Source organism: Lissotriton vulgaris, chromosome 1_1, assembly GCF_964263255.1.
Source record: "Lissotriton vulgaris chromosome 1_1, aLisVul1.2, whole genome shotgun sequence".
Classification (NCBI taxonomy): Eukaryota; Metazoa; Chordata; class Amphibia; order Caudata; family Salamandridae; genus Lissotriton; species Lissotriton vulgaris.
Window position 1 is genome coordinate 1,882,218,517 of NC_141685.1, and position 19,095 is coordinate 1,882,237,611.

A 19,095-nucleotide genomic window follows, 5' to 3' on the forward strand; every position below is an offset into this window, starting at 1 on the left:
GATTTGCATCACTACAGCAAAAGAGGTACTTTCTCTCATTGGTGGACCACGTGGCGAGTCCAGATCTGTCTCCGGTGAAGTATCTTTCCCACGTTCTATAGCCTTTCATAAGTGCAATTAGGAAGCAGCAGATTGTCCCCCCTCCTCCTCATCAGAAAGAAAGACAGTCATCCAGACCATTGTCAGCAGCAGACTCGACTACGGAAACGCCCTCTACGCGGGAGCCCCGACCAAGCTCATCAAACGACTTCAACGCATCCAAAATGCCTCGGCACGACTGATCCTCGACATACCATGCCACGGCCATATCATCCCCCGACTGAGAAACCTGTACTGGCTCCCCGTCAACAATAGGATATCCTTCAAGCTCCTCACCCACGCACACAAGACCGGCCCAGCCTACCTAAAAAGACGGCTCTCATTCTACATCCCCAACCGCCAGCTACACTCCGCCGACCTCTCACTCGCCACCGTCCCTTGCACCTGAAGAACTTCCACCGGTGGGAGATCCTTCTCCCACCTCGCCGCCAAGACATGGAACACCATCCCACTGAGCCTACGACAGACTCAAGACCTGCTGACCTTCAGGAGGATACTCGAGACCTGGCTGTTCCATCAGTAACGCCCCCCACCCCCAGCGCCTTGAGACCCTCGAGGGTATGTAGTGCGCTTTACAAATGATTGATTGATTGATCATCATCATTGTCGTGAGAAATCTTAGGTGTGCTCTAGACCACAATGGAGACTGAGCCAAATAGGGTTTTTAGCCTGTGATGAACAAGTTACACACCTTCTATAACACCTTATCTGGTAAAGAGGCTTGGACCACCAAGCGCTCTGGGTGGGGTGCTGGGTAAGGAAACTGGGGTCCCAGCAGTTTGAAGGTGACAAGCAATTGTCTTACGCACAGGAGCCTCTGTGCAGAGCTTGGACCACGTCCCGAGTAGGTCGTCAATAAGGCCTTCATTAAACTGGAGTAACGGTTTGGAAGGGGCGACTCCTGGATGAAGCAGCTCTGTCAAGAAAATTCATCTTGACCGTCACTGAGGGTAGCAGAGGGTCCAAGACTTCAGCCGCCCTATGCACAACTATAGCGAAAGGCTCTCTCCTCCATAGCCAAGGTAGGAGGAGAGACTAAGCCAGTGTCAGGTGAGGTGTCTACTCACTGGCCTCAGCCAGTTCCTCATACCAGTTTTCCTCATTATCATCTAAGGGATGCTGGTATCCATAAAAGTCCTAAGACCCCTATCAATTGTCTCCCTTTCCGAGCCTGTCAAAGGCAAAAGGCATCGAGTCCAATCTGGAGAGCATGGTCATGGTTGGTGCCGGGTTCAGATGACGCCCATCTAGCTCTGTGTCGAACACAGGAATAATGATGGGGATTGTGCCGCAATGGTGTGTCCGCACTGGAGCGGGCTCCAAGGAAGGTCTCAGTCACTCCAGTGACTCCGCTCTGGATCCAACATGGCACCCATGGTGCCTGACTGGAGCAGACGACAAAAACATTGGCGAGAATCCATAGAGGGCCATCTCCCAAACCCGTGGGGCAGGAGCCCCTGAGGGACCTCCGTTCAAATATGAGGTGCATGACCTCATAAAATAGTTTAGGTTAGGCAGGGGTTGCTCCAGCTCGAGGAAAATCAGGGAAGCGTTGGTTGGACCCTGAATTAGGCTCTGCCAAAGTACGATACCTGGAGTGCCAATGATCCCACGCCTCGTCAAAAAACTTTATCAGGCGCAGCGAAGTCGAAGGGACTTTCCTGGTAACTTCAAGTGGGATGACAATTGCAGAGTGCGGCACACGACCTTTCGCATGACTGGGATCTTGAGTGTCATGGGGTCATCAGACGTTGGGCAGAGAGGAGCTTGAGGATTGCTCCCTCAGTGTCTTGGGGTGCACAGTGCGGCAGCCATTGGAGTGGGGGTCCCTCTCCAAGCACCACAAACAAACCAAGTGTGGGTCTGTCACAGACATAGGCCTGTGAACTAATGAAAACCGTTTTGTGGAGCTGGATAGAGGAAAGATTGCCCTGATGGGGTCTTTAAAATTGATGGTAGAGCATTTCAGAATAGTTTTTAACATTGGCAAAACTGAATGGAGTGCTCCATTTTGGAAAATGTTTCTATGAAGAAATCCTCCTCCTCTACGTCCATCAGGACCTTATGGTCTGATGCTCATGTTATGACAGTGATACATAGTGGGATCACCTGGCGGTGATGCATTGACTGGGTACAGTTTCAGAGGCATGTTATCGTACGAGTTACTTACCTTCGGTAACTATGTATCTGGTGATGATGATTATAGCAGCAGATTCCTTAACATAGAATTATCCCCAGGCGTGAGACTGGATCCGGAAAACTTTTTGCCACAGCATCCCTGCGCGCCAGAGGGACGGCACCACGTGACTCCGCCCTGACGTCATCCGCGTTCGTGACGACAGCGAGGATACATAAGTCCCACCCAGACACGGCTACGTCAGTTTCTTTCGGAGAGCTTTGCTGCGACACAAGGCGGAGCCATCACAAACAAAAACTGTGAGAACACGGGAACAGTTTGCGAAACAGCCTAAACAGGCAGAAAGCATGTGAAAAATTGCACAGCAGACGAAGAAGGCTGCAATCACCGCTCAGAACAGGCCAGAACGGAAGAGCAAAGACAATTCATCCCAAGACAACACCAGCAGGGAGAGACATACCCTGAAAAGAGCTAAGGGTCGAGACCCAGCCAAGGGACCTCAACCCCAAGGACTGCAAAGGTGTCAGAAGTGCAAGCAAGGAAAGGAAGAAGGGCACGAGCCAACCCCACACTGGAGACCAGGGTGCAGGGGCGCAGAAGTACCCATGAAATCATCAACCAATCACCAGAAAGGAAGGAATGGAGCAAACAACAAGAAGAGTATCCCCTTAGGGAGGGAGAAAGAAAATGCACTCGCAAGAGACAACCACCCGGAGGCAGGAGAGTGCAGAAGACAAAAGAAGGGTCCTCGCAGAACAGGGATGAAGGGCGGGTCGTGAAGGAATCTGCGGCTAGAATCGTCTCTACCAGATACATTGTTACCGAAGGTATGTAATTCGTACATCTGCTAGAGACTACTAGGTGCAGATTCCTTAACGTAGAATAGATACCCATGCCATACCCAATGGAAAGGAGGGTCTGCGAGAGGACCTCACAGGGCCCCAATAGGGGATGAGTAACAGGGACAAGGAGAATAGCCCAGTCGTCCCCAAGGAGAAGAGAACCTCACCATCTTGGAGGAACACCGGCCCCAGAGGGGATGTGTTATGAAGACCAGAGAGGCAGCCCAGCCCCTGCCAAGCAGGAGGAAGCAAGGACAAGGTGAAAAGAGGGCCAGTGCACCCCAAGCCCAGTCAAGGTACCAGGGACCTCCACCAGAAGCCCCAGAGGTACAGGCAATGCGGAGGAGTACCGGGAAAGAAGAACCACCCCAAGACTCAAAGGAGAAGAGGTAGAAACGAAGACAAAGGCCTCCACAGGAAAACAAACACAGTGAAGAGGGCAGCCTAACCTATCACAGCTTGAAGTTGACAGACAAGACAGAACAGCGCCTCAGTCAATAAAGGCAGGCGCCAGAAGAAAGACGTAGTCTCACAAGGCTCCAGCAGAACAAGAACAGGAGCGTCAGGGCCCACGTCAAGGCCCCTGGCCGCAGACCAGAAGGGCAGGCGGGAGCAGCTGGCCGCCGACAAGCGCCATAAAACCGAACGCCCAGACCACGCCAACTCAAAACAAGGGCAAAGAATGAAATTCAGCATTAGTAAAGACCACAGCTACCTCCGTAGAGTTTTCCAAGCGTTGGTGGTCGTTGGGAAGATTGAGCATGCTATTGCTCAGAGTCACATGGTGCTGGGCTTCCCTGCCACCGGCACCGGGGATCAAACCGTGAAACCCTCTGGTCCGGAGTCAGGCGGCCTGGCCGCTGCACCACACCTCTTCCCCCAGAAAAATCCCTAACGACCCCTATAAGGAGATCGCTCCGGACAGAACCGATACACGAAGAAGTGCGACCAGCCGGAAGATAAGAGGAGAAACAAGTAGCACGGAACAAGCCGTCAACACAGGAAATTATCCCTTCTGGAACACCAGACAGAGGACCAGGCCGAACGGCGGACTAAAGGGCAAAAACACCGCAGCACAACGCCGTAGATTGCAAAGCCATGCCTAGGTAAAGACCAAGAAACCGCACCAGCCGAATGCAACACCAGGAAAGGCGAGGTACCCGCAAGGGGAGTCCACACCCTCCCAGCGTAAGACAGAGCTATACAATAGCTACAAGTACCCCACTTAGGGTATGACACGTCCCAAAGAAAGTATGGAAACCACTCTTAGGGAAAAAATCCTGCATCAGAGAACAAAACCATAAAACCTGCAGCAGAAACCACAGAAGGCTTAGTAATCAGCCAAAAAAGTACACTCTTGCCAAAAAAGGGGCCGAACCAGCTGCCAACTGAAGAGAGGGGCCAACCAAGGGACCCTGAAGGCTCAGCAAACCACACAAAGTGTAACGGTCACTTCAAACACCAGATTCCAGGAGCAAGTGGGATAACACCTCCAATCAAGTCCCGGAGGTTCAACAAACCAGCCTACGGAGGAGGAGTGGGACGGAGCCCCGCAAGAAGATGCTGGATGGTGGAGTCTGCATTAGTGTTAAACAGAAGGACCCCATCAAAGGGCAGGTCAACCAGACGCTCCCTAATATTTTCAGGAAAAACAGCATCGTGCAGCCAAGCATGGCAAAGGAGAGCCATAGAAATGGCCATAGCACGGCCGAGAGCATCAGCAACATCCAAGGCTGCACGAAGAATAAATGTGGCCAACTCCCTACCATCCAACACATGGCTCCGCAGATCAGCACGGGCATCCTCATGGGAGACATGAGAAAGAACGGACTCCAAAGAGTCCCACAGGTTGGAAGTAGCCTTAGCCAACGCACACAGAGTGTTGAGGCAGCACTGGAATAAGTGAAGAAGTTACGCCCCCATGAATCCAACCACTGGGTTTCCCGAGACGGAGGGAACAACACCACAGGCAAGGACGGAAAAGCCGTCCGTAGATGAGAACCTTGAGTAGAAGGGTGGAAGGAAAGGCAGACTGGGTCGTGCGGAGCAGGACTGTAGCGATGCAGGAGCAGCTGAGGCACCGGATCACCAGTGGCAGGGTGTCCCCAAGCCCCCAGAAGGGAATTGTGGAGTGACGCTTCAAAAGGAAGGAACAGCTCCCGTCCAACAGAGCCCTGGTGGAAAACTTCCAAAAGGTTATCTGTAGGAAATGGATTGACAGGTTCACCCATCCGCAGAATGCCAGCGGCCGTGGAAATAGCCCAAACAAAGGCAACACTGGCCTCTGCAGGGCGCCGCAGAGGAGAAAGTAATTCCTCCGTGGGTGACGGCTGCAGACTGAGCTGTCCGTCCCCGGAAAAGTGGGGGATCCACAGATCAGTGGGGAACTTGAGGGGCCCCAGGGGAAGGTGGAGAGGCCGGTTGAAAAGCCAATCACGAGCCACGGAAAGAAGGGTTCGAGAATTTAGGCCGTGGGGACGGTGAGGAGCCCTCCCTGGAAGATGCCGGTGAAAAGGCAACAATGCGGCGCCCTGACAGAACTCCGAAGAGGAAGGAACCTCAGGAGACGAATCAAGGACCCGATGCCGGCATGGCTCCGTGGAGTCCGCCACAGGCACCTGATCGACGTCAATCGGCGCTGGAGTGGGCATTTGCGGCGCCGAGTCGACCTCTGCCATCACGTGCTCCCCAGGTGAATGGGGCGGGGTGATGCCGGTACGGCAAAGGAGTGTGACTCGGGAAAGCACCCCAGGTCCCAGCCTCCACCCGTGACTCCGCCAGTGCTGGGGAGGAAAGCTCCCGGCACCGAAAAGGTGCCGGCTCGGTCTCTGGCGAGGCAGCCGCTTGCTAGAGGACCAAGGGGGACTCGAGGGCAAGCCCGGAGTGCCGGCGATCTCCTGCGACACCACAGGGAGCCCCATAGGGATTTACGGTGAGGCAGGGACGCCAGGCGCGAAGAGGGGAGGCCCGAAGGACTACACCTCAATGACACCACCCTCCTACGACCTGAAGCCGAAACTTTCGGGGCAAGGGCCGGGGCCGGAGCCGCCGGCGACTCCGCAGAAGTCCCTGCGCGAGGCAAAGGATCCGCTGACGTCTCAGGAGGTGGAGAAGAGGCCAAAGAAGCCTGCAGAGCCGCAGCGTAGGCTGTAATTTGGGCCCTAGTTGCCCCAAAGCTGGGAAACAGCGGGTAGGAAGGTGACAGGAGGGGGGTGCGTCCTGAGGGGAACCGGCGCCCACAACTGAAGGAGGACAGGGCCTCCGGGACAAGATGAAGGACCTACCAGTCGGAGAGAAACGCCCTTGGGGCCGTGGCGAGGGATGATGTCGCAGACGGTACCGGCAGCTCCTTGCTTCCGAGGTAGGGGACGGACGATGGGATGACATCTACCTGGAAAAACGGGCCAACAGCAATTTCATCCAGCGCTCCCGCCGTGACTTAGGCTTAAGGTGCTGACAGGCGTTGCAATCCGTTAAGTCTTGGTGCTCGCCAAGGCACCACATGCAAATCGGGTGAGCGTCCGTCGCTGACATGGGACGTGCACAAGAAGACACTGTTCCACAACGCCAAAGTGCGAAAAAGAAAAGAAGACCTGAAAATATGCCAGGACACTACAAGTATCCGCATTACACGCGGAAAAGAGAAAAAGCTGACGTAGGCGCGCCGGGGTCGGACTTATGTATCCTCGCTGACGTCACAAATGCCGACATCAGGCGGAGGGAGGGATGCTGTGGCAAAAAGTTTTCCGGATCCAGTCAGAATGGGACTCACAGACCTGTGTCTGGATACGAGGGCAAACTTGTTCAGGCTTTTTCTTCTTTGGAGCAGGTTAAGCCTTCATGTCACTGGAAGAAGCATCCTAAAAAGTATGTTTTGTTTTGTATGAGGAACTGCTGTTGATGCAAGAGGTCTTGCTAGTACATGGTGAGAATGCGGGTCATTGTAAATGGTGCATTGCCTTGTGGCTGCCTGGACCTTTTCCTAAGAAGGTCCTCAAGTCGTAGGTGTTGAGGGTGAGGTTTGACTAGATGTCAGTGTCTACTTCAGTCTCAAAGGTAATTAATTCAGCACTCACTTGGACTGGATACTCTGACCCTCAGGGCTTTCTGGTGCCGACAGCTGCTTTCCATGCCAAATTGTCATGTTATGGCAGTTTATATAGCGCAATGGCTACTCCATTACAGAGTGTCCCCGCAATGAATTCCATTCAGAGTCTAAGATCATAATTGAACGAGAAGGGAAAAAACTGTAGGGAGGAAGATTTCTCTTAAGCAGCCACGTTTTGAGTTGCTTCCTAAAAGCTAAATCTGGTGTCTCCGGTCTTAAGGAACAAGTTACTTACCTCCAGTAACAATGTATCTGTAAGAGACAAATGTAGTTATCGATTCTTTACCTTCGAAAATACCCCCAGGCGTCAGACTGGACCCGGAGAAATTTTTTCGTAGCAGTAACCCTGTGCATGGGTAGGTGGCGTCGGTGGACTCTGCGTCCATCGTCGGCGTTATGGTTGCCGGGATGACATTGGGCTGTCTACTTAAGATCCCGCCCCTGCACGCTGACATCAGTTCTGACACGACTTTCCACGTCAGAAGCGCAGAGGCATGAAAGACACTGACCACTGGTGCACATAACTAGGGCCCTAGAAGGGAGTCCGTATCCCTAGGAGTCAGTTCGCAGAACGGAGAGGATAGATGGGGTAGTAAGGAATCTATAAATACATATGTCTCTTACAGATACATTGTTACCGAAGGTAAGTAACTTGTTCATCTGAAAGAGACTTCTGTTATTGTTCCTCGACTTAAAATAGATACCCCAGCAATACCAACCCCGGTGGTGGGTCTGCTAACTAAGTTCACACCAGAAAATCCTGGAGAACAAAACAGCCAAAGAAGCTGTCTCTCCGGACTTGGCTGTCGATGCAGTAATGTTTAGCGAACGTGTGCAGGGATGCCCACGTGGCTGCCAGGCAGATGTCTCCCAGCGGAACTCCAAGTCCCAAAGCAGTAGTGGTTGCAGTTGCCCTGATAGAGTGGGCGCGCAGTCCTACTGGAGATTCCTTTTTTGCTAAAGAATAACAGATCTTGATGCATAAGACAACGCATCAAGAGATGGCACGTTTGTGCACAGCCAGACCTTTCTTAGCACCCACATAACCCACGAAGAGTTGATCGTCCACCCGGAATATTTTAGTGTGGTCAAGCTAGAAGGACAGTGCACGTTTTGGGTCCAGACGTTGGAGTCTCTCCTCCTCTTTGGAAGGATGCAGAGGCGGGAAGAAGGTGGGCAATGTGATGGTCTGACCTTTTGGAAAGAGGTAACCACTTTTGGCAGAAAAGAGGGCTTAGTACGAAGGACCACTTTGTCAAGATGAACAGTAAGAAAGGGAGGCGTGGAAGACAGAGCCTGAAGCTCACTCACCCTGCGCGTAGAGGTGATGGCAAGTAGGAAAGCAGTCTTTAAAGGAAGAAGACGGAGAGGGCAATTAGGTAGTGGCTCAAAAGGAGCACACAAGATAAGTAAGTACAATATTCAAGTCCCACTGTAGCATTACGAAAGGAGAAGGAGGAAAGAGATGAGTAATGCCATTCAGAAATCTATTTACAATAGGGGACTTGAAAAGAGAAGGTGGATCGGGAAGGTAAAGATAGACCGAAATGCCAAAAAATAGCCTTTAAGGGTGCCCAGAAGCAGAGCCCTGCTGGGCCAAAGAGATAATGAAGAGGAGAATCTCTGAAAGAGGGGCAGAAAGGGGATCCGCAGCATTTGGTGTGCACCATGCCACAATACAGGTAGGCATATTAGTTGGAGGGATGCCTGGCTGCCAAGATGACATTACAGACTTCGAGAGGAAGGTCAAAGGCGGTCAACTGTCGCCGCTCAATCTCCACACAAGGAGGTGGAAAGATTTGGATGGAGGACCGTACCCTGGTGCTGCAACAGAAGATCCTCCCAAAGAGGCAGTCTGATCGGAGGATCGATGTCCATGCTCAAGAGCTCGGAGTACCGGACTCTTAGTGCCCAGTCCAGAGTCACAAGAATGACTTGGGCCCGGTTGTGCTTGATCTTATTCAGCATTCTAGGTAGAAGTGTTACAGGTGGAAAGGCGTACAGGGGCCGAAATTCCACTCACGATGAAAGGCGTTGCCGAGCGAGTGCCACCTTGGAAAATCCAGAGCACAAAACTGCTGACAATGAACGTTCGGTGGCGAATAGATCTAACCAAGTCTCTCCCCATTGCAGAATGAGACCTTGCACCACCTCTGAGTGAAGACGCCATTCGTGATCCATCATGCACTGGCGGCTGAATTTGTCCGGCCTGGAGTTCAGGGAGCCTGCCAGGCTTTGAACCACCAGGGATATACCCTCATTTTCCAGCCATGTCCAAAGGCGTAGGGCCTCTTGACATGGGGTCCATGACCCCACCCGCCCTGTTGTTGTAGTACCACATGGCGGTAGTGTTGTCTGGGAACACCTGCGCTACTCTTCCATTGACAGAAGGAAGGAATGCCTTCAGTTGTTAGAAGGGTCGCCCAAAGCTCCAGAGGATGATGTGGAGCCCAGACTCTGCCAGCGGCCTGTGAACTCCGCCTCTCCCATGTGGCCGCCCCATCCCAGGAGTGACGCATCTGTCACCACCGTGAACTCTGGTTGGGGTAGGGAGAGGGATCTGTTGTTGACCCAAAAATGGTTTGTGAGCCACCACTGCAACAGGTCTCACTGAAGAGCCCGCATACGCCATCTGGCATTATCCACCAGCAGGATGCAGGAGACCATGAGGCACAGCTGCCTCAGGGTAATTCTCACCGAAATCTGGGATAGAGGCTGAAACATCGGTATCATATCCCGAATTTCCAGGACTCGCTTCTCTTGAGGCTAGGCCTGAAACTGTGGTGTATCCAAAACTGCTTAGATGAAAAGGAGGTTCTGAGAGGGAGTCAGGTGAGACTTCGGCACATGAATAGTGAACCCCTGCGAATGCAGGAAGTCCGCCGTAGTCTGGAGGTGAGACACGACAGCCTGGGGCGAGCCCGCCTTCATCAGCCAGTCGTCCAGATAGGGGAAGACTGGCACCCCTAAGCTGCACAGATGAGCTGCGACCACCCCCATCACTTTCGTGAACACCCGAGGGGAGCTGGTGAGGCCAAAGGGGAGCACGGTAAACTGGAAATGCTCGTGGCCTACCATGAACTGTGGGTAACGCCTGTGGGATGGCAGGACAGAGATGTGAAAATAGGCGTCCTGCAAGTCCAACACTACCATCCAGTCTCAAGGGTTGAGAGCAGACAAGACCTGAGCCAAGGTTAACATTTTGAACTTCTCCTTCCAGAGGAAGTGGTTGAGGGCCCTGCTGTCTAAGATAGGACACAGGCCTTTGTCCTTCTTGTGTACCAGAAAGTAGTGGGAATAGTAACCACAACCTACTTCTGGCACAGGGACCTGTTCAATAGCTCCCTTGGCCAAGAGAGCTGTAACTTCCTGGCGGAGAAGGGCCAAGTGATCCTTCCACATGTGATGGAGTGCTGGTGGCATGGAGGGAGAAGTGGTGTCGAAGGGGAGGGAGTAGCCCCTTCGGACTATCTGCAAAACCCACCTGTCTGATGTGATGTTCTTTCAGTGGGGGAGGTGATGACAAATCTGTCCTCCCACTAACCTAAAAAGAGGGACTAGGAAGGTATGGAGGATGCTGCAGGGAGGTAAGGGTGGACTGGCCCACCCCCTGGCCCCCAGACCTGCGTCGCTGGGTCCCACGTCTGTGGGCATGCATAGGATGGGTAGCTTGCGTAAACCTGTGGCCTTGGATGGAACGTGTTGGGGCACCCCTTCCTTAGCCACGAAAGTGGCGAAAGGCAGACTGCATGGGGCAAGAGGTTGCCGCTGGGTCCAAGGATCTGGCCGTAGCTCTAGAGTCCTTGAGTCTACCTTGTCACTAAACAGGCAATGGCCATCTAAGGGCATGTCCAAAAGGGTGAATTAGAAATCCCCAGAAAAGCCAGACGTCCTCAACCAGGCGTTGTACCTCAGGTCTACGGATGCGGTAACCGTTCTACTCAGAGTTTCGGCAGTATTCAGCCCACACCGGCTGGTGAACTTAGCTGCGTCTCAACCCTCAACAACTGTGTGGGTGAGCACGGCCCGGGCCACCTCTGGAACTGTGGAAGTACTTGTACAACTGTATCCCACACCGTGTGGGTATAACGGCCCAAGAGGCATACAGTGTTCACCGACCGCAGCCCTAAGCTGGCGGTAGAAAACATCTTCTTCCCAAGAGGGCCCAGCTTCTTGGATTCCCTATCTTGAGGAGCAGTAGGGAATGCGCCTTTCGAGATAGAGGCTTGGACCACCAAGCTCTCGAGGTTGGGTGAGGAAAAGGGGGTCACCCGGGGCCGGGCGGTGGTGTCAGGCAATCTTCCTGTCCACAGGAGCCCCTGTGCTGGGCTTGGACCAACTGCCCGGAAGGATGTCCATGACGGCCTCATTAATAGGCAGCAGGGGCTCCGAAGAGGCCGCTGCCGGTTGAACCACCAATGTCAGGAGGTTAGTCCTGACTGCCACCATAGGAAGCTTGAGGCCCAAGGCCTCAGCGACCCTACGCAACACCAGAGCGTAGGAAGCTCCCTCCTCCGTAGCTACGGTAGGGGGAGAAAGCATTCCAGTCTAGGGAGGTATCCAGACCACTGGCTTCACCCAGCAACTCTTTCCAGTCTGGCTCTTCAAGTTGGTCAGCCAGAGGGTCAATAGACTCTCCCAGTCCTCCACTGGCTGCCACTCAAGGCGATAGGGAACGCCAGGGATGAATAGCGGTACAAAAGTACCCTCCGGCGCCGGTAACAACATCGGTCCGACAACGGGTCCAAATCGGGGGTCGTTGTTGCACAACCGAGGTCGGAGGTGTCGTCACTGGAATCGGCGTCGGGGAACGTCCAGTGCGGTCGACTGGCATAGATCCGGATCCAGGGCTGGAGTGTTGGGGGCCCACTGGCGCTGGAGCCGCTGGCATCAAAGGTCCAGGGCCGCCAGCCGAGTCCGTGGGGCCCGAAGGAGCGCCTGCTGAGTCGGACTTCCCAATGATGCTGTGCAGCGCTTCGTAAAATGCATAAAGCTGGCATGGGGACACTTCGGCTCCAGGAAAAAGGAGGGAAGCATAGAGCCATCCAAGCGGGCTTTGAAGACAGAGCCGGAGAGCAACGACGCTCCGGGTTCCGTGTCAGCTGACAGACGCGGAGAAGGCGAAGAGCAACGATAATTTTTCGCTTTCTTCTTGTGATTTGACTTACCCAGGAGCATCAAGACTTCGAGGACGAGTGGTAGTGGCTCTGTGACCGGTCTGCTGCCTTCCTCCCAACCGAGATTTGAACAACGCGGAGTGAACGGCCGGGCCTCCAAAAGCTTTCGGGACCACTCCAGCAGAGACTTCGGGTCCATGGCCTGGCAGTTGGAGCACAACTTCAAGTTGTGGTTGCGCTCTAGACACCAGAGGCACACGAGGTGAGGATCAGTGACCGACATCAGCTTGCGGCAGGAGTCACAAGGCTTGAAGCCGTTCCGACGAGGTGATATCCCTCGTGTACCAGGAGTTGAAGACTAAAAAAAAAATGTCAAGAAAAAATAGAAAAGGTTTAGTCAAAAAAAGACTAAGGGGCACACTCTCTCTGGATCTGTGCTGGCTGACGTGGAAAAAGAAAGAACTGTCATCAGTGTGAAGGGGCGTCGTCTAAGTAGACACCGCAACGTCATCCCGGCAACCACGATGCAGACGACAGACGCGGAGTCCACCGGCGCCACCCACTGACACATGGGGTACTGCTCCGAAAAAATTTCTCTGGATCCAGACTGACGCCTGGGGGTAATTTCTAAGGTAAGCAATCTATAACTACAGTCTCTTTCAGATTATGTAGGTAGAGAATTCCACCTCTTGGCTGCCAGGTACCTAAAAGAGATACCTCCAAAACGTTTCCTGTTGAATTTAGGAATGCAGACCAGTCCGGTTCAAGCTGATCTCGGACTGCGCTTGGGGTGGTAGAGGTTTATCATGGGGAGGAGAGCTTTCGGGCCATTGCCCTGCAGTATTCTGTGGATAACGCACAGCATATTGAAGGATATCCTCGCCTCAATAGGGAGCCAGTGGAGCTTCTCCAAAGCACTACCTGATGGGGAAAAACTAGGGATGTTTAGAAGCATTCGAGCTGCAGCTTTTTGCACCTGTTGGAGCATATATATGCTCCTTTTTGGTTCCCCCAGACAGAGGAAATTACAACAGTCCAGTCTAGATGTCAGGCGCGTCTGTACCACTGTCTTTCTAGCATTGTACGGGATAAGGCCCAGGATTTTTTTCAGCATTTTTAAGATCCCCTATCCTGTAAGAGCCAAAATCTGATCAGGGAAGGATTAGGTGGAGTAAAACCAGACGTCTAGGTTTTTTATTTTCTGGCTCAGAGAAGGTGGAGATCCTAACAACATAGGCCACCCCCTTGAGGACCAGATGGAGGGTTCTTTTCCTACCACTAGGATGTCTGTTTGGCTGGCATTTAGCCTGAGGCAGCTCTGTTTGATCCAATTTGCCATGTCCTCCAGACAGAGCTTAAAATCCTCTGCTGCTTTGCCTTTGTCCTGTTCCAAAGTGAGGTTCATCTGCGTGTCATCTGCATATGACACATTCTGCATGCCTTGTTTTTGCAGAAGGTCTGCCAATGGCCGCATATACAGATTAAAGAGGGTTAGGCTCACGGCAGAGCCCTGAGGCCCCCCCTGTTTCAGTTGTTGAGAAACGGAACATGTGTTTGCAGAGTATTTTGAAAGGTGCGACCCTCTGAAAAACTTGCCAGCCAGCCAGCCCAGGACCAGACCTGCTCTACCTGCATTGGGTAGTTTGTCAAGTAGCAGACCATGAGAAAACGTTTTAAAAGCAGCTCAGGGCAAGCATGACTAGAGCCGTCGTTTGACCATCATCAGCAATTTTGAGTATTGAGTCAGTAGCTAGAAGTAGAGCTGATTCTGTGCTAAAGAAGGGTCCGAATCCAGACTGTGTCTCATAAAGGAGATCGTGTTCCTCTAAAAACTGCATTAGTTTTGGTTGACAAACTTCTCTGCCACTTTTGCAAAGTAGGGGAGAAATGAGATAGTTCTTAAGGTCTCAAGCTGTAATGGGTATAGGGTACGCTTTTAGAGCAGAGGGATGACCATGGCGTGCTTCAACTCTTTCGAGACTAAGCCAGTGCAGAGACAATTTGAGTAGTTCCGTTAGTACCGGAGCAATAGTAGCACTGCCTTTTCCAGGATAGCTGGGGATGCAGGGTCTAGGAGGGATCTAGATTTAATTCTAAGCATTAGCCTCAAAGTATCAATCTATGAAACAAGTTGTAAGTTGAGGAGTTTTCCCAGGGTGTCTAGCGCAGTACTGGAGAGCAGAGGCTTCTTAAAAGTCCTAGCACTCTCCGGGAAAGAAGCGTAGATGTTGTTCACAAAGTAGACTGCAATTTGATCACAACTCTCAGTAGATGGAGGGACTAGCGGCTGTAGTATGTTCTAGGGAGTTGAGGGGCTTAACTACCTGAAAGAGCTCCCTGGTGGAGTTTTTGGAGTGTTTAATTTGTAGGACATAATAGTTCGCACTGGCCTGCTTAAGATCCTTGTGGAACTTCTTTAAGGCTGCAAGGTATGTAGATTCAAGGTTTTCATTATATTATTTGCGTCATACAAGGTCTAGCTTTTTGCAAGACCTCTTAGTTTCTTCGAGTGCCTCTGAGAACTAGGGTTCGGAGGGTTTAGCAGGCCTGCTAGTAATTGGCTTAAGTGGTGATAGAGAGTCTAATGCTAGATTAATCCACCCCTTAATCTGTATATGAGATAATGATGGACATTCTGTAAGAGTTGGTCTATGGGAGTTTAGGGCCCTCATATATGCGGTAAGGGTAATCCAGACCCATTTACGCGAGGTGGGTTTTTGGGGCTGCACCCCTGCCTGTAAGGGTTCCGTATCTCCCAAAAAATCAGGTGGTGGTCTAACCACGACACCAGGATGGGTTCAGCTACTTTTAAGGAGTGAGAGTTGGTAAAGATGGGGTCCAAAATATGGCCCAGATCCTGTGTGGGGTCATTAACTAATTAAGTATGTTGGAACATAATCAAATCTTCCATACATTTTTTCGTGATCGGGCAGTCTTCTATATGAATGTTGATGTCCCCTAAAACTGTGAAATTAGCATATCTGACTGCGTAGTTCAAAATCATGTCAACTAAACTTTTAAAAGAAGGCATCGCTGATCCCGGTGGTCGATAGATTAGGAACCCAGTCAGTGTAACCTTACTGTTAACAGTAAGGCTAAAGAAAGCTAACTCAGAATTCGTAATATTGATCGGTTGCAGCCGGCAGCGCAGAGCACTTTTAAAAATGATCGCCAGCCCTCCTCCTCTGAGTGTGGGACGGTCAAGACGAAGTATAGCATAGTTTTGGGACATTGCATCTAGTATGTCAGGAGCCGAGGTTTCTGTCAGCCAAGTCTCAGTTAAGGAAAGGGCATCAGACCAAAGTTTCTGAGATAATGTCTGCTATTTGCAATTTATGTTTGGGTAGCGAACGGCAATCGAGTACTAAGCATGCACCCTCCCATTGTTGGATAGGTAGGTCCTACCAGTAGAGGCCACAGTGTGGGGTTCACCTAGACGGAAATCACAACTACTGCAGCAGTTTGGTTTCGGTGATAAGTTTAAATTGTGGGAACAAACATCTCCCACAGAACGGTTAAACTTTAAGAAATAGTTTCGGGAATAATGGCCACGCCTACCTACCTCAACCCTTTTGGCGGGGTGATTGGATGGTGTGCAGAGCACTAGAACAGGTTTCAAAGATCCTCACTGAGGTGCCGTTCAGCTACAATCAAGCTCACCAGTGCTTAATGTAAAAATGAGATACAGTTATGGAAAAAAACAAAAGTACTGACTTACCTATCTAACTTTGCTGCTAAAGATTTTCTAACTTTAATTTCTTCTGAGTATAGGTCCTTGTATCTATCCAGCTCACTTTGAGTTGATTCTTTTTGACACATGCTGTCATGCTGTGTGCTTTTTATCCTGCTCAACTCCGATTCTAGGTCTCTAATCCTGTGTTCCATTTGGTTTCTAAGTGAAGCATCGTTAGTTGCTCTTATTTGTTCTAAGGTCTCCTGTGAGGCTGCCTGGGTCTAAAAGAAAAAGAAAAGAACAGAAGCTTTCATAAACAATCAATTAGGTAAACACTTCAATTTTAAGTTCTATTTTCAATATAATTGAGCTAGTGATACATTTTTTTAAAGAGCAATACAATAAGGTACATAAAAGAAAGCAAGCAAGCACAGGTCCATTCATCAGATGTAAGAGCTTGCACAAAAAAAGGATGAAAGTTTCAGTAACGTCTTGCTAGCCATACTGTGAAATGGGCTTTATAGTCTTAAGCCTCTGAGGTCATTATATTTCAGGACTGAAGGTGAGGATTATGCACTTATTTTTCCATTTACTATAGGTCAGTAGCCTCATAAGGGCTCAAAACAAACCAACTACATTTTCCAGAACACTGTAGGCAGAATAACAAATCAGTCACTAAGAGTCCTTAACACAACATACAATGCATGAAGAGGCTCCCCACTTTCCTCTTTCATTGCTGCTTAGCAGCCAGTTAAGACTCTCACCGTTCTCTCTTTAATCAGTTGTGTATTTAGAACAACAAAGTTGTTGTTACATTAAGGGATAGTGGTTAACATTATTACTTCTTTAAAAAGGGCTACCACTCTCAAGCTTTTTGGGGGAATTTTGGAAACTTTCAGGTTCATGTTACTGTCCTTAAGGTGGGACAGAGCTGTTTGAGGGGGAGATTTTGGCTATTTTGTTTCAGGAACATGCAGGCTGCAGGCAAGATCTACACAAGGGCATACCAAGTAGCAGGCTCAGTCCTTCGCAACATACTTCGGGGGGAGGGGGAGGGGGAGGGGGGGGGGGATTCATAGAGGAGCTGAGACACACTCTGCAAGGAACAGGAGGTGCTGCCTGCAGTGCCAACTGACAGTTCGACAACTATGGCACTTCACATATGTCAGACCAGTAGTGCATGGCAGCTCAGCTCTATCAGATATGTGCAACACTTAGGACTGCATTAATCCCACGGTCACACACAGTGAGATACCCTGGTTTGTACTAGTCAGACAGTCCTACTGAAGTGATGAGGGCAAAGCGTGAGCACAACCCCACGTGAGTGCAGAGGGGCGAGTGTGACCTAGGGGATAAATTATACATGTGCGTATTCTGGTTGCTCAGTCATGTAAAATTCAATACACCTTCTCTCCATATCTTAAAACTATGAGTAAGAGGGCTACGTGGAGAAGGAACAGAGTTTTGTCCCATTTGGGACGATTTCACAATGGTAGTGGATGCCTCAGTAAAAAGGGAGGTAAATGAAGTTCTCGGGCACCTTGTGAAGCAAGGGCTTGTACCAACAGCTCGCCAGCCTAAATCTCTCAGTTTAAGGAAAAAGGTATTATGGGTTCCTGTACTCTTAGATCTCCATGGGCAAAATAGACTTTCTTTCCTGCCAAGGCAAAACAAAATATAGATATAATAAAGTAGGCAGGAGGAAAAATAAGAAAAACCCCTTTAAAAAACACTTCACAACTTGTGATTTGAATAATGAGGGCTGATCAAGGAAACAAAAGCTGGTAGGGCTGATAAGTAATCATTAGTGTTCCCACCACAAACCATGCCAAACTAAAGACAATTTTGTTTGTAGGGAGGACAACCTGTGTTTCCTCACACCAGGCAACAAATCTAAATAAACAGCCTAAAAATATAGATTTGGTTAACTAGGATGCAGGATGGTGGGCTGCTAAGAAGACATTCTGACAGTAGGTCAAAAATTCTCAGCTGCATTGGCTCAAACTCCATGCATAAAAGTGTAGAGCGTGAGCGTTCGAGAGTAGTACTCGGTCCTGCTGCTAGGACAGATGATCCTCAAGTCAAAGTGGACGGCACACACTCATGATTTGTGAGTAGCAGACCTCCTGAGCCCAATCCGTGAGTACCACAATCACCTGTGCTCAGCCCAGCCCAGTCTGATTTTCTTCAGGACTCATGTGATAAGCAGCAGGCATGAAAATACATAAAGAAGGCTGAAGTTTCACTGATGGTAGAATATGTCTCCTAGAGGCAGTTATGGGAAGTCTACAGACAAAACACAATGGACACTAGGAATTTTAAGAAATAGAAAAGTCTACTAAGGGTAAAACCAACTGAGCATAGATGTCCTTTGCCACCTCCAGATATAGACGTCGCTTGTTGCCAGCAAGAGGATGCCTGCTGTGTGTCTGTTCAATGCTAAGGGATACCGCTAGATGACTGACCATCTGTGAGATACCATGAAGTGACACGTGGCACCAAAAACTCATCACTCCAAATCGAATCCAATACACCCAGTTTGCTGCAATACCACATGGCAGTGGCACTGCACCTGGATTGTCTAGAACTTGATATAAGGCAGAAAGACCTTGACAGCCAACAGGTTTGCCTGCAGCTCCCGAAGATTTATGTGATGGTGCTGGCCCAGCAGAGACCTCTGATCTCCATATTGTCAAGGTGACCTCCCAGAGAAGTAATACGAAGAACAGCCTGCCACAAGTCAGTCTGGCATCCCTTAGCCACCACTGAAAATTCTGTTCAGCCTCGTCAGAAACACAGATCTTGACTGAAAGGCTGTTGGGCCCACTGCAGACACCTGTTGCATTGAAAGACCCACATGTTGCAGCAAGCTTAAATATAGGAAGAAGCTAGTAGACAAAGGAGTTTCAAAATAGTTAGAAACGCTGCCTGAAACATTGGGATCATTGCCTGAATGAGCTAGACTTGCTGTGGAGGAGGAAATATGTTCAAGGCCACTGTATCCATAATGGTCTCAGAGAAGGTTGTAGATAGAATTTAGACTATCACAGGAAAACCAAGCGAGGACAACAACAAAATTTGTTGTGGTGACCTTACCTTAAACAGCGAGTCATCAAGTT

General features: G+C 50.4%; 1 protein-coding gene across 1 annotated transcript in view; it reads right to left on the reverse strand.

The window, feature by feature from the left end:
* ANKRD26 (ankyrin repeat domain 26) overlaps positions 1-19,095 on the reverse strand; it is a 969,942-nt gene that overhangs the window by 126,900 nt on the left and 823,947 nt on the right. Inside the window, exon 37 of the mRNA XM_086919420.1 lies at positions 16,022-16,257. Coding sequence (XP_086775546.1) covers positions 16,022-16,257 — 236 coding nt within the window. The remainder of the gene's footprint in view (positions 1-16,021; positions 16,258-19,095) is intronic.